Source organism: Nannospalax galili, unplaced genomic scaffold, assembly GCF_000622305.1.
Source record: "Nannospalax galili isolate Female #2095 unplaced genomic scaffold, S.galili_v1.0 scaffold154, whole genome shotgun sequence".
Classification (NCBI taxonomy): domain Eukaryota; kingdom Metazoa; phylum Chordata; class Mammalia; order Rodentia; family Spalacidae; genus Nannospalax; species Nannospalax galili.
This window is the reverse complement of record NW_008335281.1, coordinates 1,636,217-1,661,034: the sequence shown is the minus strand read 5'-3', so window position 1 is coordinate 1,661,034 and position 24,818 is coordinate 1,636,217. Positions and strand designations below refer to the sequence as shown.

The following is a 24,818-nucleotide window of genomic DNA, read 5'->3' as shown; positions in this document are numbered from 1 at the left end:
GGGAAGAAGAAAGAGTAAGGTTGTTGACTTTGTTTTTTATTGCATATTAATGAAAGGTATTTGAACATATCAGCTATGAAAGAATGGGTTGAAAGAAAGTTGAATATACAAGAGAATATACAAGGAAAACTTATAGAAAGTGGACAGGTTTGTAAAAGCAGGGACCAATCCCTGTGTACCCATGACACCCTTATGCTGACCTTTGTAACCATGACCAAAGTGCTCTTGCAGTAGCTGGATCTCTCCCTAGACAGTACTCCACGAGGACAGGAAATTACCTCTGCCTCATTTATTTCTGGATCTTTGTTTGCTATGTGCTTAGATTGGAGTCATGGATAAGTAACATTTTTAAAAGGAAATTGTGCATTTAAAGTAAGTGGAATAGAGGTATATTTAATAAAACATAATTCAAAAGTCTTATAGCATTTATATATATATATATGCATGCACACACACACACACACACACACACACACTCACACACATATACACCATGGTTGTTGGTTTCTGAGAATAAAATTTTAAAATAAGCACCATTGCCTTAAGCTGAGCTATTTGGGTACTAAGTTGAGAAGGCTTTAAAATGAGACAGCAGTTGAAAGCCAACCAAGAACTAAGGACTCTCCATCAATAGATGAACAAAGCCATGAGTCATCTTTGTGCAGAGAATTGAACTATGATAAGATCAAGGAAGCAAGCGATGAAATCACAGCCTGTGAAGACAAGCAGATGCATTATGCACACTAATCCAGGTGAAATCCCAAATAACAGGACTTCTGTGTCTATATCTGGGATGGTTTGATGACCTACCAAGTCAAGAAAGCCAGAGAGAGAGAGAGAGAGAGAGAGAGAGAGAGAGAGAGAGAAGAGACAGAAAGACAGAGACACATGGAGAGACAGAAACAGAGACAGAGACACACAGAGAGGCAGAGATAGTTTTGGAGGCAGTATCAGATGTCTCATTAAAGGAAGCAAGTTCACAGAGCAAAAAGAAAATCCAGCTCAGAGAGGGGAGGGACTCATGAGGCCCCACACCCAGCTGAGGGGCTATTGGCAGTCAATGTTTGCAAGGGGAAAGAGTCAGTTTTCTTCAGCAGTGGCACTGGGAAGTTGCTCATAGTTTAGCAAATAGCCCCCTATCCATGCTCATGCTGGTAATCCCAATTATTCTCAGTGGGTCACAAAAGAAAAGGCATGAAAGTACAAAGGGGACTTGTTGCAAAGAAGGGTCCAGAGGGAATGAGAAGGGTGATTGAAATCAAAATACATTGTGTACATGTATGGAATTATTAAAGAACAAATTAAAAATTTTTTTACAAGTATACATTTCTTTCCTGGCTTTTCCATTTTTTTTAAGTAAGTTCTTTGGTCTGGACTCAGTTTCTTTATCTGTGAAATTGGGGATAATTGGACCTTATTGTGGGGGTAGGGCGTATAAGGTAAAAAAGATAACAGATCACTTAAAGCACTGTATGCAGACCAGCTGCTTAGGAATCAGAATACAGAGATGATGTCTTGAAATCCTGAGTTGGAAATGTCATTGAACATCCAAGGGAATGTGGATGTGTGGAGGCTGCAGACATACATTTAGGCATCATCTAAAGGTAGGGTGATGTGGTCATATCATTTGGCATTATATGATGATCCCAGAGAGATCAAAGGTATATGACAACGACTGAGGAGTGGCCCTTAGGTTTGGCATCAGAGGCGATCACAAAAGCTGAAAATGAAAGATTCATTCCCCTAAAGACAAGTAGAATACCAAGAACAGGCATAAAAGTATGGTGTATATTTATATGTTGAACTGCTCCCAGTTAGGAAACAGTTTTACAGTGAGTCAGATCATAATTTTGTAATTGATTTATGAAAATCATTTACTATTTCATGGCCTTAACTTGAGGTTAATATTACATATTGTCTCCATGGAAGCCACTTAATGGTGCAGTGGCTTAGTTAAAACTAGACTAGGAAGAACAAACTGCCAGTGATTTACAAACCAGCAGAATAGATCACATTGAAACCCCACAGGATAGATAGCTGAACAACTTAGTTTCTATTGGTTTTCACAAATGCTTCAGCTTTAGAAAGGATTTTTTTTTTTACTCACATGCCCCTTTCTTTGATAAACAAGTGTTTTAGCTTGGACAGCTATTCAGGATGACCTGGATGGGGGCCCAGTGCATGTCTCTTCACTCCAAGATGGGATTGTTCAACCTTTCTTCCATCACAGTCTTTTCCAACCAGGGAGCCAATCTCTACCTCATAAAATTCTTATAGTATTAAAATATACCTAATATGAATATCACCCATTTGTGGATGTGCAATTATGTACTAAATAATATATTTATGATATCTATCCCCAAAACTTTTCATCATCTTCAACATAAACCCCCTGTTCTCCACTTCCCTTAGTCCCTGGTATGTTAGTCTGCTTTCTGTTACTGTGACAAAATACCTGAGATAAACAACTTAAAAGGAGGAAAGGCTTTTTGTGGATTAGTTTAAGTTTGGATCCATGCTCAGTTGGCCAGGTGGCTTTCATGGGGAAGCAGACAGAGCAGGAAAGTTGCTCATCTGATGGGGGCTGGAAGGAAGGAGGGAAGGGCCAGGGACAAAGTATACCTTTCAAGAGCACACTCCTGAAGACCCAAATTCCTCCACCTTGACTCCACATCCTAAAGCTTTCATAACTTCCCAATAGCCACTAAAGTTATAAGTGCATTAATGTCTTAATCCATTGATTAGCTCAGAGCCCTCATGACCCAGTCATCTCCCAAAGGCCCAACCACAGAATATTGCTGCTTTGGGGACCAAGCCTTCAATGCATGAGCTTCTGCAGGATATTTTGGATCCAGAGTGTAATACCTGATGACTTCTAGTGTGCTTTCCATCTCCCAATTTGCCCATTGTGGATACCTCATATAAATGGAATCAAACACCAGTTGTCCTGTAGTTGGCATCTGTACTTACAATGTTTTCAAGGTTTATTATGCTGTAGTGTACATTAAAATTTCATTCCTCTTTATGATGAAATAATATTCTATTATGTATATATACAGTATTTTGCTTCTGCAGTAATCTATTAATGCGCATGGGTTGTTTCAAACTTTTGGCTGCTATGAGTATTGCTGCATAGATATGTTACAGTCTGCTTTCAATTATCTTTGACATTCACATAAGAGTATAATTCTGAACCACAAAATGTTAATACAATAGACGTGCTGTGCATGTTTACATGAGTATGTATAGATACGTGTATGATTTTAGCTCTGTGTGTATGTGCTTTGTTCCATTTTATCCAGCATCACCCCCAGAATGATTTTTCACCTCTGTGGAGGTTGGGGGGGGTTACCCACATGGACAATGCAAACTATGTAGTAAAGACCCACAGGCCTCCTGCTACCAACAAAGTCTATAGGTGTGGACACACTGCTTAAAGGGTGAAGCCGGAAAATAAGGAAAGTGACTCCAGAACACATACACATAGAAAATAATCATTCTTCTCAATGTAATAAAGATAATTGTATTTCATTTGCTCTCCAAAGTTATTTGGCAAAGGAATGAACCCAGAATAAAATAGAGAAGTGTTACCAATAGTCATGTCAGGCCAAGACTGGAACACATATTCAACTAAACTTTAGAAAGCAATGGCGGTTGATAATGTCGCTATTCCCACTGAGCCAAAACCATCTCTAGCACAGACAGAATGGTTCCCAGTAAGAGTGCAAAATGGGTGGGGAGGGGTGTAATAAGTGTAGGGTCTGAAGATCAGAGAAGCAGGAAGCCTGGTGGCTGGTGGGCCAGAAGCGCACGCAGTTCATGTTCGTGCCCTGTTGAAAGGCGGTATGGCAAGACACCTGGCACTCGCTTGCTGAGTTTCATTCCAGGGTGATTGCCTAATGCTACATTGTTTCATTGTATAAAGAGGAGATTAAAAGATTGTATAACAGTATTAAATCACTCTGCAGTTTCTGATACCTGACCAAAACCTTTTAAGTGCCATTAAAGAGAAGACACCGCCAGGAAGCAGGAGACCAGGGAGGTGTGTTACTAAATGCAGTGTGGGGTCCTGAGGTGCATCCTAGGACAGAAGATGCAAAAAACGTTAGTGCCAGTGTTGATTTCTTGTAGTAAATGTCCCAGAATTGCAGATGTTATAAAGATCTTAACAAGGTGTGAGCAGGCTGGGGGTAGGACACACGGGAGCTCCCTGTTGGTGCGGTAGAGCAAGGATTTGTAATACAGAAACTTTGACATCAGTTGTAGCTGTGACTACATTTTTGTCTCTTTCCCAATTCCACGGCAGGGTGTGCTGGGTGCATCATGTCACTGGTATGTGGGTGTACCCTTTCCTGGAACACATTGGCTCAGGAGCCAGGATCATCTTCTTCGGATCGACAACCATCCTAATGAATTTCCTGTACTTACTGGGAGAAGTCCTGAACAGCTATGTCTGGGATACACAGAGAAGTAAGTATCATCTAGCACAGCATAAAACCAGGCAAAGGCCGAGAGAAAATTCCACAGCAGCCTCTTGATCTTTCACACAGCATCTCTTCTGGTTTCATTTTTTATAACAATATTAATTTAGGAGCTACTAGCAGTTTTACCTGGAAGGTTTACTGCTCACAAGGTCTTATCAGATAGTAAAACATCCAAACCTAAAGCAAGAAGCATGGCTATAAAATTTTATAGGGAAAGGTGAGCGTTAAATTGCTGCCTTAGTGAAAGCACCCAAATTAAGTAGTAAGTTCTTCAATGCAGTCTCATTAAATAACGTCACCACATCTCCACTTAATGTGTCATCTTCCTATAAACTCTAATCTCAAAGGGGTCTCATGACCACACAGTCACGACTCTAAACAGTCCAGGTGGCTGTCCTTTGTAAGATTTGAAGACCACAACCAGATGCAGGTAATAAAAGGTATATTTTATTACTGCAAAAGCTCCTGCTCTCTCAACCTTTGACTTGATTCCTCTTTTGTTTTCATTTATAGCAGAGTGTCCATCTTTTGCAAGACACAATCTTGTCCAATCTGGTGCAAAACCTGCCCAAAATATATGTAAAATAACATAAATACTGGAGTGGAAAGGCAAGAGCACAGACATGTAGAGATCCTGCATGAAAATCTATTCTGAGGATGCTGTGAGGATTTCAGAGAGCTCTGGACATCTCCTTGGACACAGTCCACCATACTAGACATCATCTGTAAGTGGACTCTGGTCCACACACATTGAGCCGCTGACTGTGTGCTGGCCACTGTGCAGAGCTCAGTCTACTAGACTGTTTCTGTGTATGAACCTTCTGGAACTGTATGAGTCAGTATGTCAGTCAGTGCTAAATGGCTCCCGGCACTTGAAGGTTTCTTTTCTAAGCAGCTTTTGGTCTTGATAAGGAAAACAAAAGTATGTCCAATGCTTTAATCTTGTTCAGATCACAGAAATTAATGTATTCATAATATTTCCATTCAATGGAAGTAGTAATCTTTTTCTCTTAAATTCTAGAATTATTTGATTAACTTACAAAATTTTGTAATAATTGTTGTTTGGTTTTGGGTTTTTCAGACACGGTTTCCCAGTAGCCTCAGCTGGCCTGGAACTCACTATGAAGACCAGCCTGGCCTCTGTCTCATGGGGATCTGCCTATCTCTGCCTCCTGTGCTGGGATGAAATAAATGTACCACCATGCCCAGCCTACAAAAATGTTTTTAAAACAAAATGCAAACTTTCCCCAGCTTCTTGAGAGAAAGGCTGTATTTTGATTTAAGCCAATATGTGCAGTCCAGGGAAAAAATATGTGACTGCCTGTGTCGTCTTCCTGTGCTTGATTGTGGCCAACATCTGGCATTCTTCTGCTACTGCTGTGAGAAGACAGCCTGCACACCAGGAGAGATAAATAATCTAGACTAAACGAATATTGCTTATTAGCAGCCTTCAATGAAGAGTTAAAGAATGAATAGTTGCACTGAGTTTTTTGAACTATCTGTTCAGCTTATCTAGTCTGTGCTGTTTTCTTAAATAGCATGTGTAAGGGTTGGTCACTGTTTTGTAAATCATTTCTGTATATAGATTAATTCTGGCTACATTTTTTTAGCTGAACTCACGGAAGCTGGTGTCTGTGTCAAGTCAGCATATTCCCATTGATGACTTTCCCCCAGTTATGTAGGGGGTTCATGTGTGTGTGGGCACACATACCCATGTGTGTGGAAGGCAGAGGACAACCTCAATATCATCTCCAGTCACCATCCACGTTTTTTGAGACAGGATCGTTGATTGTCTGGAACTCACCAAGTAGGCTAGACTGGCTGGCCTTGAACCTCAGGGACCTTCCACCCCCCAGCACTGGGATTATAAGTACAAATGACTATGTCTAAGTTAAAAAAAAAAAAAAAAAGTGGGTTCTGAGAACCAATCTCATTTCCTTGTACTTACAAGGCAAGAGTTTTAATGACTAAGCCATCCATCCCAGCCGCTTCCCATAAATTTTACCCAACTAGAAGTTCCATTATGCCTGCATAGTGGGATTTTTGTCTATGAATCATGAATCAATACCTAAAAATTGGAAGACTTCAATAAGGCCAGACTTCCTCTCCTTATAAAATATAAGATCCTTTAAGATCTGATGACAGCGTGCCCACTATTTCTCTGTCAACAGTGGATTTGAATTCATTGTCAGTTGCCACCTTTAGATGACCCTCTAATTTCCCTCTAATTCTCCCCTGGCTCTTAACTCAGTCACTTTAGTTTCTTAGCTCTATCAGTAGCTGAGGTGTGTGTGTGTGTGTGTGTGTGTGTGTGCATGTATGCGTTGGAAATGATGGTGTAAAGTATAAAATACTCATTACCACATGCTAGGTACTATAAAATCCCCCAAGAAAAAGAAATACTATACTTAGGCCACCCTTCTACATGCCATAATAGTTTTCAACGTCTCAAATTCCCTGACTTGGTTATGTTCCAATTTCAAGATAAAAATCACATTGTTACAGAAAGCATAGGAATCCTCATCTAATTCTATCCTTTCCCTCCACAAAGGCAGCTGAGGACCATTGCCTTAAGTGAGCTACAGAAAGACTTGTTGGCAGAGCCAATGTTTTCAACCCAAGGTTCAGTCCCCTATTATTTCTAGTGAACTATCAGACTATGTACATATTTGGGAACTACGGACACATGCGATCTCAGAGACCTCAGAACCACAGACCTACCACATAAAATACCAAAAAAGGCCTTTCTGCTAGGAAATACAAACTTTAAAAAGCCTTTTAAAGTAAGCTAAATTAGCTGGTGGGCATTTGCTCTTTTTCAAAAAAGTAACTCAAGATGACTTTGCAGGAACTGTTTGAGTTTGCCAGAGCCGCTGTAACAAAACATCACAAGCTAGGTGCCTTAAACAATAGGAATAGGTTGACTTGTAAATATAGAAGTCAGAAGTCCAAAATCAAGGTGTTGACAGGATTGGTTCCAAAAGTGATCATCAGTTGAAAAGTCTGCTCTCCCCTACTGGACTCATCTTCACGCCCAGTGATGCACTCTCTCTGATAGGGTCTCCCAGTTTCCCCTTTTAAGGACACCAGTCAAGTCATATTTCATGAGATTCACTCAAAGGGCTTCATACTAACTTCATGACGACTTTATCCATGCAAGTCACATTCTGAGGCATTAGAGAATTCAACAGAATGAATTCCAAGGACTAAATAATCCAGCCTGTGGTATTCCACCTCCTAAAATTCATATCTTTCACACATGTGAAATGTATTCACTCCATCCCATTGGCCCAGAAAGTCATTCTGACATCAACTCTTAAATCCAAAAATCTCACCTTAAAAATGATATAAACCAATTATGGGTGAGACTCAGGTCATGATTCATCCCAAAGCAAAACTGTTCTGCATCTAGCTTCATGTGAACCTCTGAAACCAGACCAAATCATACCTGCTTCTAAAATGGGATCTTGGGGTCAGGCATGGGCTGTGCAGGCACCTTCCAAAAAGGAGAGTTGAAAGGGGAGAAAGGGATCCTTGTTCCCAAGCAAGTCACAAAGCAAGCACAGGAAATTCCCTTCCATTTGAAGGCCTGAGAATAATTAATTTGGCTTGACTGCTGTGGCTCCAGGGCTCACAAGGAGGGGCCCTGGCCCTGCCTTCCAGGCCCTGGGAATAGCAGCTCCACACCTCCCTCAATCCTGGGCAGGGAAAAGGAGGCCCTCTGGAACCAAGGAGAAGCTAGTGCCTGAGCGTCTTTGCATCACTGGTCCTTCATTTCATACTGTCTCTGAGCCTTGAGTTCAGGCTGGTAGTGTTTCTGCCAGTAGAGAACTCTCATAAACAGGGCTGACCTCTCCTGCAATTCAATGACATCTATGCCATCAAAAAGGGACCTTCACAAGTGTTTCCTGGATGACTGCCTCTCCTTCTGGCTTCTGCAGAGGTGATTGATTGGACCCATGAGTCAGATTCCTGATTTCTTTACGGAACAATTATCCAGCCACACCTTTGGCATTCTCTCACATTCTGAGGTACCGTGGGTCAGGACTTCAGCATATGAATGAACAGTTCAACCCACAACACCTAAATCATGTTAGTCCTTCAGCAAAGACTCTTTTCTAACTCCAGTGACTCTGTCCGAGGTAATGATTGACCTTATCAGGGTCAAATTTTAAAAGATCAGAAATGATAGCGCTCAGAAGTGAAAGGCTGATGGACACAAAGGCAGCGAGTGTGGGCAACAGGGAGCCAGGGGAGGAGGTTAGGCTCAGGCAGAAATACACCTTCTCCGGCTGCCCATCCAGCTTGCAACACCCACCAGCAGGTGCCCCAGTCTCTCTGTCAGAGCACCGCTCCGAGTGGAGCCCCTCTTCCTGCCTGGGGATGTGTGTGGACACCTCCCTCGGGGCCAATCAATCTTGGCACCTGTATTCCACAGACGCAGCCTGCCTCCGCTCTCTTTTGGGTTTCTTTCTGCTTTTTGTGTGAAAATACTTCTTGTGTGGAAACACTATTTGCAGCTGTGTACTTTTTACCCTCTACCTCATAGCTGCCAAACCAAAGAAAGTGGAGAACCATTTCTCTTTCTAGGTCAACAAAGTCTCTGTTCTCCACGTTGATTTTGAAGACTTCACCATTGATGCCATATCAACCCATCAGCAGAATGTTCTGGAGAAACCAGTTTTAAGAATTTTAAGGAAAAGCAAACTTTTTTACATCCCCACCCCCACCCCCAACTTATTTACTCCGGTGGAGAGAACAGGAGACAAATGGGGACTCAAGGCCTGCGCACTGTTGGAATGGAGCCAGTGCTGTTTCTGCCTTTGCCTTAGGCACCTACGCAACAATGCAGGAGCACTGTATAGGCGCCTCCTCCTCTTCCCTTCATAAGCCCTTGTTCCCCAGCGTGAGGTTTCCCTCACATGATTTATGTGAAATATTTTGGAAACAGTGTTCTAGATCTCTGCCAGTTCTTTAGCTTTGAAACCTGAACACTGAAAGGACACCTGCTTGGAGCATGTACCCAATTCTGCAGCCTCTTCCTGACCCCATGAAACTACCACTAGGATCTGGAGTGGGACTGGGTGGGAGAGGAGTGATCCTAATGTAAGCTCTGTAATAGTGGAGACCCCAAGAGACTGGACCTCATGATTTATCATTGTGGGGTCCTATATTTTGGATTATTGCTTTTCTACTAGTCCAGCCTTCTGAGGCCTCCTCTATGTGTGTTTATTACTTAGCAAAGATGAGCTGAGTTTCTACTATGAAATGGACACTGTTAGGTGCTAGGGATGTAATTGGAAACAAAATGGTTATAAGGCTCTGCCTTCAGAGAATTAGAAATTTATAAAAAAAAAATACAAAGACTTGCAAAGCATTATTTTGAGCTCTGTTGCTATTGAAATAAATACACACACACACACACACACACACACATCTCTTGAGAACTTGGTAATTTAGAAAAAATGTTTACCTAGTTACAAAAGAAAAAAGAAGCAGGTGGTATTACCAGATTTAACTCTAACTCATGGGAACAACCTGAACATTTTCATCTCTAGAAAATGAAACATCACTGACTGTTCACTACAGGCAACAGTCAAAGTCTTATTGGTCCATTACATAGAGCCCTGCAGGGAAAACAGATCTATCTGGGCTGATGACTACCGGGAGAACTTAGGTTTCAGTATGCACAGGTATGGAGCCAGGAGTGCAGCTCAGGGGTAGAGTACTTTCCAGGGTTCTGTTCCCAGCATGGAGGGAAAATTTTTAAATACATATAAGTCTGTAAATAAACAGAAACAGTTATTGTGCTTAATAAGAGCCCCATGAGCTTAAGAAAAAATAAAAATAGGGGCTGGAGAGATGGCTCAGCAGTTAAAAGCACTGGCTGTTCTTGCAAAGGACCCAGGGTTCAAGTCCTAGCACCTACATGGTGGCTAACAACAGTCCCTAACCCCAGTTCCAGGAGAATCTGATGCCCTCTTCTGACTTCTGCAAGCATTGCTCAAGGGTACACTTACATACATGCAGGCAGTACACATAAAAATAAATAATATATAGAAATTTATTTTAAAAAAGAAAGATTGCTAGGCTTTTGGAAATCCAGAATCCTGTCCTTGGGAATGGACAGGAAGAAGTGAAAAATAAATGAAGTGGTTTAAATGCTTTGTAGTTCCTGATGCTCAAAGGGGGTAAAGCAGCAATCGGGCTGGCGGTCTCCATCCTGCAAACCTCAGAATCATCTCTCAGGGGCCTCACTCCCAGAAGCAGGCAGAGCTGCCTGTGCTGCAAAAATGTTGGGAAAGGGTGGGGAGAGAGGTCACTGAGGGTGTTTCTAGAAGACACTGTAAATGGCTTTTCTTAAGAGAAAGGGGTAGGGACAGGAGGGTCGGGGAGGAAAGAGTGGGTGGTGAGAGCTTCTCTGAGTGCTTTCCTTGTATTTCTAGGTATGGAAGAAGAGAAAGGAAAGCCTAAGCTGGAATAAGATCCGAGTCTAAGGAACTGCCATTGATTCTCTTGGCCCTGGGCACCAACAGTGAGGAGAAAACCTCTAAGGAAGCAGAGGCATCAGCCTTCCCCCTGACCCCGAGGGAGGACACCTTTTATAGACCAATATGTACACAATAGCAGACACAGCTTTCCCATAACTTTCCCTCATTGTTTTAAAGTACTTTCTCCACATTCCTTACGGATGACATCTTTTCCCCCTTTTCTAATTTTAAAACTAAAATTGGTCATTGAATTTTCATTTCTGCAATAACTCCATTTAATCACAGAAAAATAAAATTGGGTTGTGTTTCTTGTTGAGGAATATGGTAAAGTTAAAGGGGCAGATGTGGATCGAGGCATTCATATTTAGTCCTAAAGGCGGCTGGTATCATAACCCGGGCCACAGTGTGGGCCCAAGAGGAGGCAGGATAGATGGTTCCTATGGTCGCAGAGTCACAGTCGCCTCAAATGAGCAGTGGTAGACATGGCATCACTTTAACCAAGACCCTATTTAATCTTATGAAACTTTTTCTACATGCAAACCTTATCTTTAATAAAGTCCTACCAACCCCAAACCTTGTGTTTTGCATGGTTCATCTCAAAATCTGGCATGTCTCTTTTTATTTTGTTTCTGTTACCTGCCTGTTGCAAGTAGGTTTCCCATACTTGATTCATTCCTATTGTTTTTTGGTTTTAAAATTGGTATTTTTTCATGATTTCAGAAAGAATGCTTTTTTAAAGCTAATTTATAAAAATATTGTTTTAAAGGTAGAAAATATATAAATTATAAAATATTCATTTATATAAACATGTGTTGACTATATATGCTAAGATAGATCAATGAGTGATATAAAGTCATTTATCCTAAAACCTATTACTAAGTTTTACTTGGAAATATAATTTAGAAAGTGCTAGAAATCCACACCCCTCCCAGATAGGCACATACACATACATTTTATTTCTCTTTTCTTTCTACATGCATTTCATAGAGAAACCTGATTACCCACATTGACTACTGGAAAGTGCTCAGTGTCACCCTGAAGAGAGATGCTTCTAGGAGGCTCCTGGCAATTTATAGATAATTCAAAGAAGAATGCTTTAGCACTAAATGTATTTATACCTTACAGAACATATACCCAATTTCAGCATGCTATTTTGTTAAAAATTTCAACCAAAGAAGAAAAGTTCAGTTAATAACTATGCTTACATAGAAAACTAACACATAGCATAAAATATTATGAAAGAACTCCAAACATATCAGCATCAATGAACGTAAAAGGATTTGTGTGCTGAGAGAAAAAGATTTTCAGACCCTATCTAAAGGAAAACACAACTCTACCTTATGTGTTGCAAAACAAACAAAATGGATTAATCCTGAAGATTGTAAAGCTAGGCAGAAATACACCTGGAAGTGGTAAACAAAGACTTCTGGATTCAGACCTGAGTCCCTGATGGGAAACTCAGTGGTTATATGCCCAGTTCGTGGTTGACAGAAATATAGCTGGCAGCTGGAAGGATTGCCATGCTGGCTCCCTACCTCATGGAGTTGGAAGTAGTAAGTAGGAAAGATTATTCAGAAATCTACTGAAACAAAAAAGTAAAGCAATTCCACAACCTTGGCATACCTGCTATAACTTGATAGTGTCATTAACAAAGACTGGAAGGATCTCAAGTTGGTGGTTACCATCACAACTCCATTTAATTTACCTATTTGGGGTTAGTCAGTGTGCTGGATAGCTTTAGTGTCAACTAAAGGGAGCCTCAATTGGGGAATTGCTTCCTTTGAACTGGCCTGTGGCCATGTCTGTGGGACATCTTCTTGATTGTTGAGTGATATGGGGGGGCCCAGCCCACTGTGGGTGGTGCCACCCCTGGGCAGGTGGGCCTGTGTTGCATAAGAAAGCAGGCTGAGCAGGAGCCAGGGGAGCAAGCCAGTAAGCAGCATTCCTCCATGACCTGTGCTCCAGCTCCTGCTTCCAGGTTCCTGCCCCTGAGTTCCTACCTTGGGCTCCCTAATGAACTGTGACCAAGGATATGTAATATAAAATAAACCCTCCCCCCCCCAAGTTAGTACTGGTCAGAGTATTTTGTCACAGCAACTGAGGAACAAACTAGAACAGTCAGTTTGTTTGTTTGCTTTGAGACAGCATCTCTTGTAGCCTAGGCCAACTTCAAATTTGTTATATAGCTGAGGCTCATCTTGTATTCCTGATCCTCCTGCTTCCACCTTCCAAGTGTTGGGATTACAGGTGCGGGCCACCAGTTTAGCTTCCCAGTTGAATCACATTACAGCTCGAGTTGCATTCCCTAGAATTAGTGTGTTCAAACCTTAACTCCTAGTACCTCAGAATGCAACTATATTTGGTGATAACACCTTTTGAAAAGAGATTAAGTTAAAAAGAAGCCATTGGGATGGAGAGATGACTCAGTGATTAAGAGCACTGGCTACTCTTGCAGAGGACTTAGGTATGATTCTCAGTACCCACATGGCTGCAAACAGACATCTGTAACTCCAGTTCCAGGGGATCCAACGCCCTCTTCTGACCTCCGAGGGCATTGCAGGATACAGGTGCTCTTACATACACGCAGGCAATACACTCACATAAAATAAAAGTAATAAATAAAATATTTTTAAATGAGGCAATTGAAGCACTAATTCACTCTCATCAGAATCTTTATAAGAAGTAGAAATCTGGACACACCAGGGATTTGCAGAGGAAAGTTGGAGGAGCAACTGTAAGTCAAGAGGAGAGTTCTAGAAAAATTTAATGCCTCTATCTTGAACTCCAGCCTCCAGAACTGTAAGGAAATAAACCTCTGCTGTTTGTATTACTCTGGCATTTTGTTATGGAATGCCTAATAAACTACCACTGCCTATGTATGAAAGAGTGATAGGTTCTGAAGAATAATAGTGAGTCATAATAAACTTACTTAGTTGATGATTCCATTCAACAGGAATTGTTCCAGAAGATTCATTTTGCTAGAGTAAATCAATACAAACCCTGGTTTGTGGAATGAAGCTATTAAGCTTTTCTTTTGCTTTGCAAGCCCAGCAGTGTGCCTTCACTGTATTTTTAAGGCTATTTTAATTGTGTCTCCATATCAGTGACCTTGATTGTCTAATCCTCCATGGAACATCAAGCTTTTATTACACTGGTGATATCATACTCCTTGCAGGATGCAGCAAGTACCCTGGATACCTCAGTAAGCCACATGCATGCCAATAGATAGTAGATACATGGCACCTTAAGAAAAAATCAGAGGCCACCCATGTTTGTGAAGTGTCTAGGCCTCCAGTCATCTGAAGAAGACAAGTCAGTGTACAGTGATATCAAATGGTCTCCTTGTATATGCATTATCACTGGGAAAATGGCATATTGATTGGTGCATCTTCTTGGATTCTGAAGGAAACGTATCACACTATGTGGGTCTTTATCCCTTGACAGTCAGAGAAAATTTAAGAGCTTATAAACTCAAATGAAGAGAAAATGGTCATCATTTCTGAAGATACGATTTTAAACAAACACACACAAAATCTGCCTCAATTATTTCTTAAGACTAACAAAATACCATCCCCCCTCCACAACTTACTGAAAATAACATTGACTTAGCTTGCAAATCTGCCACTTGAACAGGTTTTGATAGAATAAACTTGTCTGTTGGCTACTGGTATCTGCTGGAGTGATTTGAAAGCTGGGGCTAGAGCCACCTGAAGGCTGACTGGCTTGTATGTCCACTGTATTAGTTACTTTTCTGTTGCTATGATAGAAACACTGATCCAAGCAATTTATAGAAGGAAGAGTTTATTTGAGCTTACGGTTCCAGGGGAATTACAGTCCATCATGGCAGGGAGGCATGGCGGTAGAGGTGGCTGGAGAAGGAGTGGAAGCTAAGCTCTACATCTTGCAGCAGGCAGAGGAAACAAGAGAGCAACTAGAGATCTGGCAAGGCTTAAGAAATGCTGCTGCTCAGGTGACACTATGATTTTCCACATGACTCCTCAGCTTCATCCCATGTGATTACCTATCTTTTTTTTTTAATCAGAACATTTATTTCATTCTTCTTTTTACCGACCCATATGATAAAATTCAAAGAAATTTTCAGATACTGATTTTCAGATACTGTAGTCTTATGTTAATTTTTAGTTAACCTACAAAATAATGGATTTCATTATGACATTTTCACAAATATATATCATGCACTTTGCTCATGTCTGCCCATCCCTTTTTCCCTCCTTTGTCCCTCCTTTCCCCATGCCTCTCATTTTTATGTTGGCTTTGTAACAACATGGTGGCTGGGCCCCAGCAGACCCAGGTGAGTAGTGTATCTCTTAATATGACTTAACATCAGAAATCACACCTTTTTTTGCTGTGTCACAGACCTGCCCAGAAGCAAGAGGAGGGAACACAGAACCCAAATCTTGATAGAGTATCAATGTTACATGCTAAAAAGAACTCTATGAGATTAGGTAACTAGATGTGGACATGGACTCATCCCCAAAGTAAGCTGGATGATGACTTGAAAATTAAGACAATTTAATAAGGCACGAAAATATAAAACTACCATATGCTAACTAGTATTTTTCATATATTCAAGTACTAATAGGAAATAGTGGAAGAAAAGGTCCCACTTGCTATAGCAATGAATTTACAAAGAAATTTATAAAACAAATGATGCAAGATAGGATTTTACAAATGGAAACATCTGAGAAATCATAAGCATACCAAGGCTCAAGTTACTTTATAAATTCAGTGTGAACTTAATAAAAGCACTAACCATTTTATTTATGTATTTATTAAACTATGTAAGTTGGTCCTAAGCCACATGCAAAAATTTACAAATAAAAGACATTGAGGAAGACATCAGAAGATGGAAGGACCTCCCATGCTCATGGATTGGAAGAATTAATATTAATAATTAAAATGACCATCCTACCAAAAGTCATTTATAGATTCAACACAATGCCAATCAAAATCCCCATGACATTTTTCACAGAATTGGAAAAAAACATCTTTCACCTTGCACAAAAGTCAATTACAAATGGCTCAAAGACCTCAATATAAAGCCTGAAACTCTGAAACTATTAGAAGAAAACATTGAGAAAAACCTACAAGATATAGGTATAGGAAAGAATTTTCTAAACCAGACATCAATTGCTCAGGAAACAAGGGCAAGAATTAACAAATGGGACCTCATTAAACTAAAAAGCTTCTGTACATCAAAGGAGGCAACCAGGGAAGCAAACAGAAAACCCACAGAATGGGAGAAAACCTTCACCAGCAACACATCCAACAGAGGTTTAATATCCAGAATATATAATGAACTCAAAAAACAGAGAACCAAGACAAGAAGCAACCCAATTAAAAGAAGGGCTAAGGAGCTGAACAGAGAGTTCTCAAAAGAAGTAAAGATGGCTATGAAACATCTTAAGAGATGTTCAACATCACTAATAATTAGGGAAATGCAAATTAAAACCACTTTAAGATTGCATCTTACCCCAATCAGACTGACTAAGATCAAGAGAATAAATAATACCAAATGTTGGAGAGGATGTGCGGAAAGGGGAACACTCATCCACTGCTGGTGGGGCTGCAAGCTTGTTCAACCCCTATGGAAAGCAGTGTGAAGAACTCTTTAAAAACTACAAATGAACCTACCATTTGACCCAGTTACACCACCACTTGGCATATACCCAAAGAACTCATCCTATTGCAGAGACACTTGTACATCCATGTTTGTTGCTGAACTTTACAATAGCTAAGAGATGGAAGCAACCTAAGTGTCCCTCAAGTGATGAGTAGATAATGAAAATGTGGTTCATTTACATGATGGAGCTCTACTCAGCAGTAAATAAAGATGAAATCAGTAAATTTTCAGGTAAATGGATGGAACTAGAGGAAAAGAAAGAACCTGAAAGAGAAGAACAGTAGGAAACAGGCATTAATAAGGGAGATATGAATAAAAATTGGGTTAGTTTAAGGGAGGGAGGAGGGAAGGGTATACAAGGAACCTAAGGGAAAAAGGGAGAGAAGGAGCTCAAGAGAGGTAGGACCATAAGAGAAGGGTATTATTAAGGGAGAAAGGGGGGAAATGGGGGCACCTTAAGTGGGAAAACCATGATGGAGGGGTGAGACAATGCGAGAGAAACAATGCCTAGCTAGTTTTGAAAACCAGAGGGAACCATATTACTCCTACAACCTACTGACAAATTATACATAGCAGATCAAGAAATATATGTCATACTCAACTTTTTTAAGAAAGGAAAATATGTATGTTAAAGACAAAGATAATTTTAAAAACCAGTGAGCCAGGCATAGCAGTGTACATACCAGTAGGAAAGTATACACCCGGAAATGGAGGTTCAGGAGTTCAAAACCAGCCTGGGCTACAAGGTCGGTTCCTGTCTACTAGTGAGTTCCAGACCAGCTGGGGCTACAGGAAGACTCTGTCTCAAAAAGACAAAAAAAAAAAAAAAAAAAAAAAAAAAAAAAAAAACACGAGAATATAAATACAAGTGGGACACAAATTTTTAATTATAAAAATACATTTAGTAGTACTATGGAAATAAACACAATGAACTGCAGTTTTAAGGTAAAACGAATTCAACAAGAATTGAAATACATAATAAATTGATATTTGTAGAAGTCACTTTTTAAAATAGTCAGTGTCCAGAGAGTTAGATGAGCAAGCTCTTTAACTTTTAAGTAATAATTCTCATGTTTTTTAAATTGATGCAAAATTGATTCAATGCTTCCTAAGCTATTTTTAATATACCCCTTAGAAATTTTTCACTGCTTTAAATGAAATATTAGCAACCAAAATACAACACTATTCAAATAATTTTTCATAAGTAAATGTCTTAGTTTCTTTTCCTGTTGCTGTGATAAACTCTCCTGACAAAAGCAACTTAAGAGAGAAAGGGGTTATTCAGGCTCACGGTTCAAAGGTACAGTGGAAAGTCACAGCAACAGTAGCTAGTCCCATTTCATCCACACACAGGAGGCAGGCAGTTATGAATGAATGCTCAGCTAGCTTTCCCCTTTTTATACAGTCCAAACCAGAACCCAGGGAATAGTGCCACACTTTTATTGTGAGTCTCTCCACCGTAATTAACCCAATTAACATAATCCCTCACAGGCCTGTCTAGAGATTAAATAACCCCCAGAGTTGAGCCTGGAGGTTTGTCTGGTGATTTCAAATCCTCTCAAGGTGATAGCACTAACCATGGGTCACAGTAAACAATATCCATTCAAGAAAGAAAAACATGGCTTAATACTAGGATATTCATTTACAAATTATCTCAATAACATGCAAAACACTCTTGTGTTTCTCCATATGGTTGTTCTAAGGCATTTGAGAAATTTTAACATTTTTTCTTCATAATACTATTAGCAAACTAAAAATATCCAGTTTCATGACCCCAACCAGAGGCAGTCCTCTTTACAGATGGAAATAAGGCTGAGGTATCCACCAACTCTTTTCCATAATCTTCTGAGGCACTTGAACAGGTCAGACCCAGCTTCCAATTAGTTATGCTTTGACCATCAGTAGACAAGTTTTACATGTAGAAAAAGTTTCATGTAACTATAGAAGTATACTATTGATGGAAATAAAATTAAATGGGAGGAAAAACAGGAAGGACACAAAAGCAGCTAGGAAAATATTTGTCTAAATAACTCAGAAAACGAAACCTCAAGGAGAACTTTTTAAGCAACCCCTAGAAAAATTCTTCTAGGACCCTGTGACTACCTATCTCATCCAGCAAATAACATTTTCTGAATTGGTGGCTAGACTTACACAGAGCGGGATACCTGTGGAGCTGATCCAACTTAGCAACACCTACTTGAATTTATGCATCCTGGCTGTATTGGAAATACAGCGTGTCCTGGGGCTTAGGGTTTAGTTTGAAGTTCGGTAACATTTATGGTGGACACACAGCCTGTCTCTTCAGGTGCTCGGGATGTACTAAGATGCACCCACCTAGCAGGTGTTCTGCATAGACCCTCACCCCCTAGCCTACCTCCTGTCCACCTGCCCAGGAGCAGAGCCCTGAGAAGGACTGCACCTGCTGCACTGTGTCACTGAGTGGAACAGGCACAGCCAGACATCATCCCTTTGCTTTGGAAACTCCTGCTTCCTCCAGGCAGTTTGTAATAATGTTTATGCTTTTGTGTGTGAAGACCAGCCAACTAGTTGCAGTCCCAGGGGAGAACATGCTTTTAGCTCCTCTCCTGGAATAAAAAAACATATTACTCTTTAATGAGAATGAATACAATGAATACAATGACCGGTGACATGCACCAAAGATGTAGAGCAGTGAAAAGATCTCCAAATTGTACTTTAGATTTATTATCCCTCAAAATAGCTTCTTCTTACAGCATATGGTGATTAGCACAGAGATCCACAACTGGTCAACAGGCAGAAAATATGAGACCAAGGAGTGCTCAGATCTAAATGGGACACCTGTATCATACCTTCTCCTCCCAAGGCTCAGGAATCATTGTGGAAGTGGGGACAGAAAGACTTTAAGAGCCAGAAGTGGTGGATGAATACAAGGAAATCGTGTTGTCTGGGCACCATACGGCAGTTGCACATGTGAACCCACAGAGCTTGTGACAGCATGCACAAGACCTGTACCAGTCCAAACCAGACATGGATGGGGGAGGTGGACATGAAGTGCCAGCACTAGCTGAGGTTCTATAGCTGCTGGGATAGAGTCTGTTTTATTTAAAACTGTGATGTGTGGTAGGTAGACCAGACACCAAGGGATGCACCCATACCCAAGAGCATTTGGGGAACACAAGCTAGACTCAATGGGCCTTTAAAAAAATAAAAATAATAATAGAGGACATGAAGTGGGGGTGGAGACAGTTATTGGAGGGAGTGGAGATGAGGTAGGGAGGATGTGAATATGATCAAAATACATTGCATGAAATTCTCAAAGAATTAAACATTAAACAAAACCAACGCATTTGAAATTTAATTTGTTATAAATATGATACTAGCAGCATAAATCTAATACTATGATAAATTAATTTCTCACATCCAAGTATTTTTTCCTTGAGATAATTTTTTAAAGACTTGAATAAAATGAAAAAGTGTACTAAATTCTAGAAAAGGAAGAAGAGTCCATTTCTTGAAGACGCCATTTCTTCCTCCCAGTGAATCCATATGTGGCTTAATAAAAGTGACAGGTTCTAAGAAATGCTTCCATCAGCAATTTTATCATTGTGCAAACGTCACAGTATGCTCTTACACAACACTGTATGAGGCAGGTCAATGACTAGACATGGTCTCCTGAGGCAATCAAAGGATGCAGAAAACAGGAGATGTCTGAGAGTGTGGGGACTTTACATGGCAAACTGTTTTACAGTAAAATTTATTTGTAGGTAGAAAGCAGGCACTCCACAATAATAATTTAAAATAGTATACTAACACACAAACTAGTGGTGCTCATTTAGTATTGGTATCAAGTGTTACAGACTGCACATGAGTGGATGTGATACATTTTTATATGACTGGCAAGTAGTTCCTGGGAGCATCATCACAAATGTGAAAAATGTGCTGTGACATTGTGATGGTTGTGATGTCACTAGGTACCCTAATTTGCTTTAGGTTACCACGATAAAACGCTCTGACCAAAAACAGCTTGGAGAGAAAAGGGCCTATTGCGTCTTACATTTCCATTTTTAAGGGAAGTCAGGCAATAACTCGGGGCAAGAACCTGGAGGCAGGAAATGAAGCACAGACCATGAAGAAATGCTGCTTACTGCTTGCTCCTCTGGCCTGTGCTCAGCCTTCTTTCTTATACAACCCAGGACCACCAGCCCAGAGGTGGAACCACCACTGTGGGCTGGGCACTCCCACATCATTCAACAATCAAGAAAATGCTCACAGACATCCTCACAAGCCAATCTGATAGAGGAAATCCCCCAATTGAGGTTCCCTCTTCCCATGTGTGTCAAATTGATAACCAAAACCACCAAGACACTAGACAATAGGAAGATTTCCCTCCGTGGTAATCTCGGGATTACCTTTGTATATGTGATCTGCCATTGGTTGGCCAAAACACCTACACAACAGGTGACTGTAATTTTCAAATAGTAAATATTTTTTAACTAAACAGAAGAATAAACAGGAAACAACCTGGGGGGTGGGATCTTGAAAAATACAAAGATTTATAGCATATTTTACTCTTAGAACATATTTTTTTAATTTTTAGTTAAGAATTTCATACATGCATATAAGGTGTTTTGATCAAATCCATGTCCACTCCCTCCCCTCCAACTCCTCCCATATCTTCCCACCACTCTTAGAACATATTTTTTAAATGCAATCACTGAAAGAGTGTGGTATGGCTCAAAAACTGAGAGGAAAATTAATAAAAGTAAATAGAAAACACAGACTTGGGGGGCTGGAGAGATGGCTCAGCAGTTAAGAGCATTGACTGCTCTTGCAGAGGACCCAGGTTCAATTCTCAGCACCCACATGTCAGCTACGAACTGCCCTTAATGCCAGTTCCAGGGGAACCTGAAGCCCTCTCCTGACCTCTGCAGCACTGCACAACATGGGTGCACTCACATACTTGCAGGTAATACACTAATACACATAAAATAAAAATAGTAAATAAAATATTGTTTTAAAAAAGAAAACAGACTTGGGCCTCTATATATAACAATTTAGTAAATAATAAAATGACATTTTGAATCAGTAACATTGTAATAAATTAGCAAATAAATTATGCTATAGGAATTGAAAAAACCTATTTGATGAAAAGAAAAAAAGGCTTAACCACTAAACCACATATATATACTATATATATATATATCCACATTTCAAAGTGATTGAATATATTTAAAAAACGAAGAATAACCATAACGAATAATAGAAATGTTTGAAAAGATGAATGACTACCTGTGACTGTGATAAAGTATGACTCTGTTATATGTTAATATGTTTATTAGGAAGTGGAGTGTACAGATCTAGCAGCTGACACATTGTGAGGGACATCAGGAGAAAAGAGTTTGGGATATGTGTCCAGGACCATGAGATCACCACTTCCTTACATAGGAAATCTGAAAGATGGGACTGGGTAGAGGCTGCCAGTAAACTCAGCTTTGGGTCTTTATGTATGGAGTCAAGGACTGTTTCGGTGTAATCATAGGCACAGAATTTAGATTCCAGACGATTAAGGAGTTACTGGCTTTTGTGGATGGTAAAGAGGTAACTATTATAGAATGCTATTTCAAGAACAGAACTTACACATATCATAAAGGCTGAGAGAAAACTATGAACTCAGTGTGGATATCCTCACTTGGTGACTATTCTTGGCTAGCCTTAGGAAACAACACCTCTTTCTCCACCTGTTTGGGAAAGAAGAAAGGCAAGAATGTGGAATTAGTTAATAGGGCAAAAGCTAAAGCTTTTTTTTTTTTTTTGTATCGACTCTGAGAGCTACAATTTTCTCCTCAAAGAATTGTCGGAAAAGAATGAGAGGACCGCAGAGGAGGGTTAAGTCTGTCATAGTCTCTACAAATATTGGCACAGACTGCAGAACCAGAAAGCTTTAGGAACTTCACGCGTGGCCCAGGACAAGACCAACTTGGGTTTGCCTCCAAGAGAGCTCAACAGGCCAGGCATGATAAAGAAATTTTTTAAATGGAGAAGATTTAGGTGAGGAGAGGGACTGGAAGATAGGACAGAGGAAGGGGTATGGGGAAGAATAATTAACAATAAGGTTGTTTGAAAAGCCACATGGAAACCTATTTTATAAGCTTCATATATATATATATATTTTTTTTTCATGTCCTGTACAAGGGATAATGTTCTTCCCAGAAGACATAGGTTGCCAAATAGAAAGCGCAGTGCCAGAAGTGGGATACCTCCCCTGGATCTGTTCATTAGGGGTGTCCCAGAGACCTCATAAGCATGTAAGTATAGCCGCTGCTCTTGGTTACTCACCACAACTTGATGGTAAGAGACCACACATGTTGGTCACAGGACCAAGACATGAAGCAAGCAAGTTGGTACTAACGAGGAAGCTTCCTCCTTGCTGGGTAACTTTCATGGGATGCTGCTCTGTAGGCTCCTGGGGGGAAGTCATGGACAATCCACACAACTGTGAACCCTGTGATGTACAGTAATGACTGGCATGGCAAGATATGCCTATTGGCACAATAGTGGCATGGATATTATAGAGATGACCAACTGCTTTCTGACTGGATTAAGGCCTGATCCACAGAAGGAGCATGCTCAATTCTGTAAATCTGGCCAAGAACCCATGGCTGGGGAGTACACAGACCCCAAGGATGAATCTACTACTATTATTCTGTTAAATGGACATAGTATCAAACTGTCCTCTAAATTCATATCTCTATACCCATAGATTAGCACAGCTCTCAGACCTCATCAGAGCAGTTTCTGTGTGCAGTGGATGGTGGTTGATACAGAAACTCACAACTGACCAAAGTGCAGACGGGGCTAGAAAGATGGCTCAGTGGTTAAGGGTACTCTTGCAGAGGATCCAGGTTCAAATCCAAACACCCACATGTTGACTAACAACCATCCATTTCCAGGGGTCCCAACTCTTCTGACCTCCGTGGCCATTGTACGACATGGCTGTACTTGCATACAGGCAGCAAATGCACTCATACACGTAAAATAAAATGAAAATAATAAAATATTCAGACTAGAGAATGTCAATGGAGTGATCATCTATATTACCCACTCCCTAATAAGGACTCAGGGACCATCCCAGAAGAGTGGAGTAGAAAGGTTGGAAGAGCTTACAGAGGCTGGAGAGGACTGGAGCCAAACAGTATCTTCTGAACATAACAGGGCCACTGCATTTGTGAATCCACAGCATCTTTGGTTGTCTGTACAAGAACTACATAAGATTAAGTCAGTCAACATTCTAGCATGGAATGGGACAGGGTTCCCATTCCTAGCCTCTCCCCATAATAACTACGGACAGCTGCTGGCTTCTGACAGAGGGAGAGTCAGTTTTCTTTCAGGGTGTGCCCCCTGTTAAGTTGACCATGCTCTATTGGATGACCCAACACATATGAGTATATGGGCAGCACTAGTAAGACTTGGTGAGTTATTTTATAAAAGAAGGGGCTGGGCATGGTGGCAAATACCTTTAATCCCAGCACCCAGGAGGCTGAGGCAGACAGGTCTCTGTAAGAGCAAAGCCAGCCTGGTCTACATAGGGAGCCAGGGCTACAAAGTGAAGCCCCATCTCAAAAAAGAAAAAAAGATACAAATTGGGAGTGGAGAGGTGGTGATGGATCTTGGAGGAATTAGGGGGAGGAGTATGGGGTGTGTGAAAAGATCAAAATACATTGTATGAAATTCTCAAAGAACTAATAAAACATATTTTAAAAAGGAATTTTATTTAGAAGAGTATATACCACAGGGTAAGAAGGGTGAATCTGGGGTATTGGAATTACAGTGGTTAGAAGAATGAATCATGAAGTTCAGAGAAAACTGAGCGAGTAATAAATATTAGCATACAACAAAATTGCCTAGAAGTTGTGAATCTCAATAAAGCTGGTAAACAGAGCCATGCATGGTGGTTCACACCTGTAATCCCAGCACTTGGAAGGCTGAGGCGGGGGGATCATGAGTTCAAGGCAACCTGGACTACATAGTAAGACTCTGAAAAAACAAGCAAACAAAAAAGATAGAAAAACAGATACATTAAGGGGAAAGGGGGGGCAATTTACAAGCAGGAAGTCATCAGAAATTGGCTTTGGAGTTGAATATTATAAAGTGGTATGAGGTATAAGGTATGATATGGCTCAGTGGTTAACAGGTCTCTGTAAGAGCAAAGCCTGACACTGA

The 24,818-nt window shown here is 40.5% G+C and overlaps 1 protein-coding gene across 2 annotated transcripts in view; it reads left to right on the top strand.

Annotated features, from left to right (window-relative positions):
• Aig1 (androgen induced 1) overlaps positions 1-11,548 on the top strand; it is a 261,519-nt gene extending 249,971 nt beyond the window's left edge. For both annotated transcript variants that reach the window (XM_008829822.2, XM_029561961.1), the window contains 2 exons: positions 4,307-4,470; positions 10,931-11,548. In XM_008829822.2, coding sequence (XP_008828044.1) covers positions 4,307-4,470; positions 10,931-10,968 — 202 coding nt within the window. In that variant the 3' untranslated portion in view covers positions 10,969-11,548. The remainder of the gene's footprint in view (positions 1-4,306; positions 4,471-10,930) is intronic.
• Positions 11,549-24,818: the final 13,270 nt, after the last annotated feature.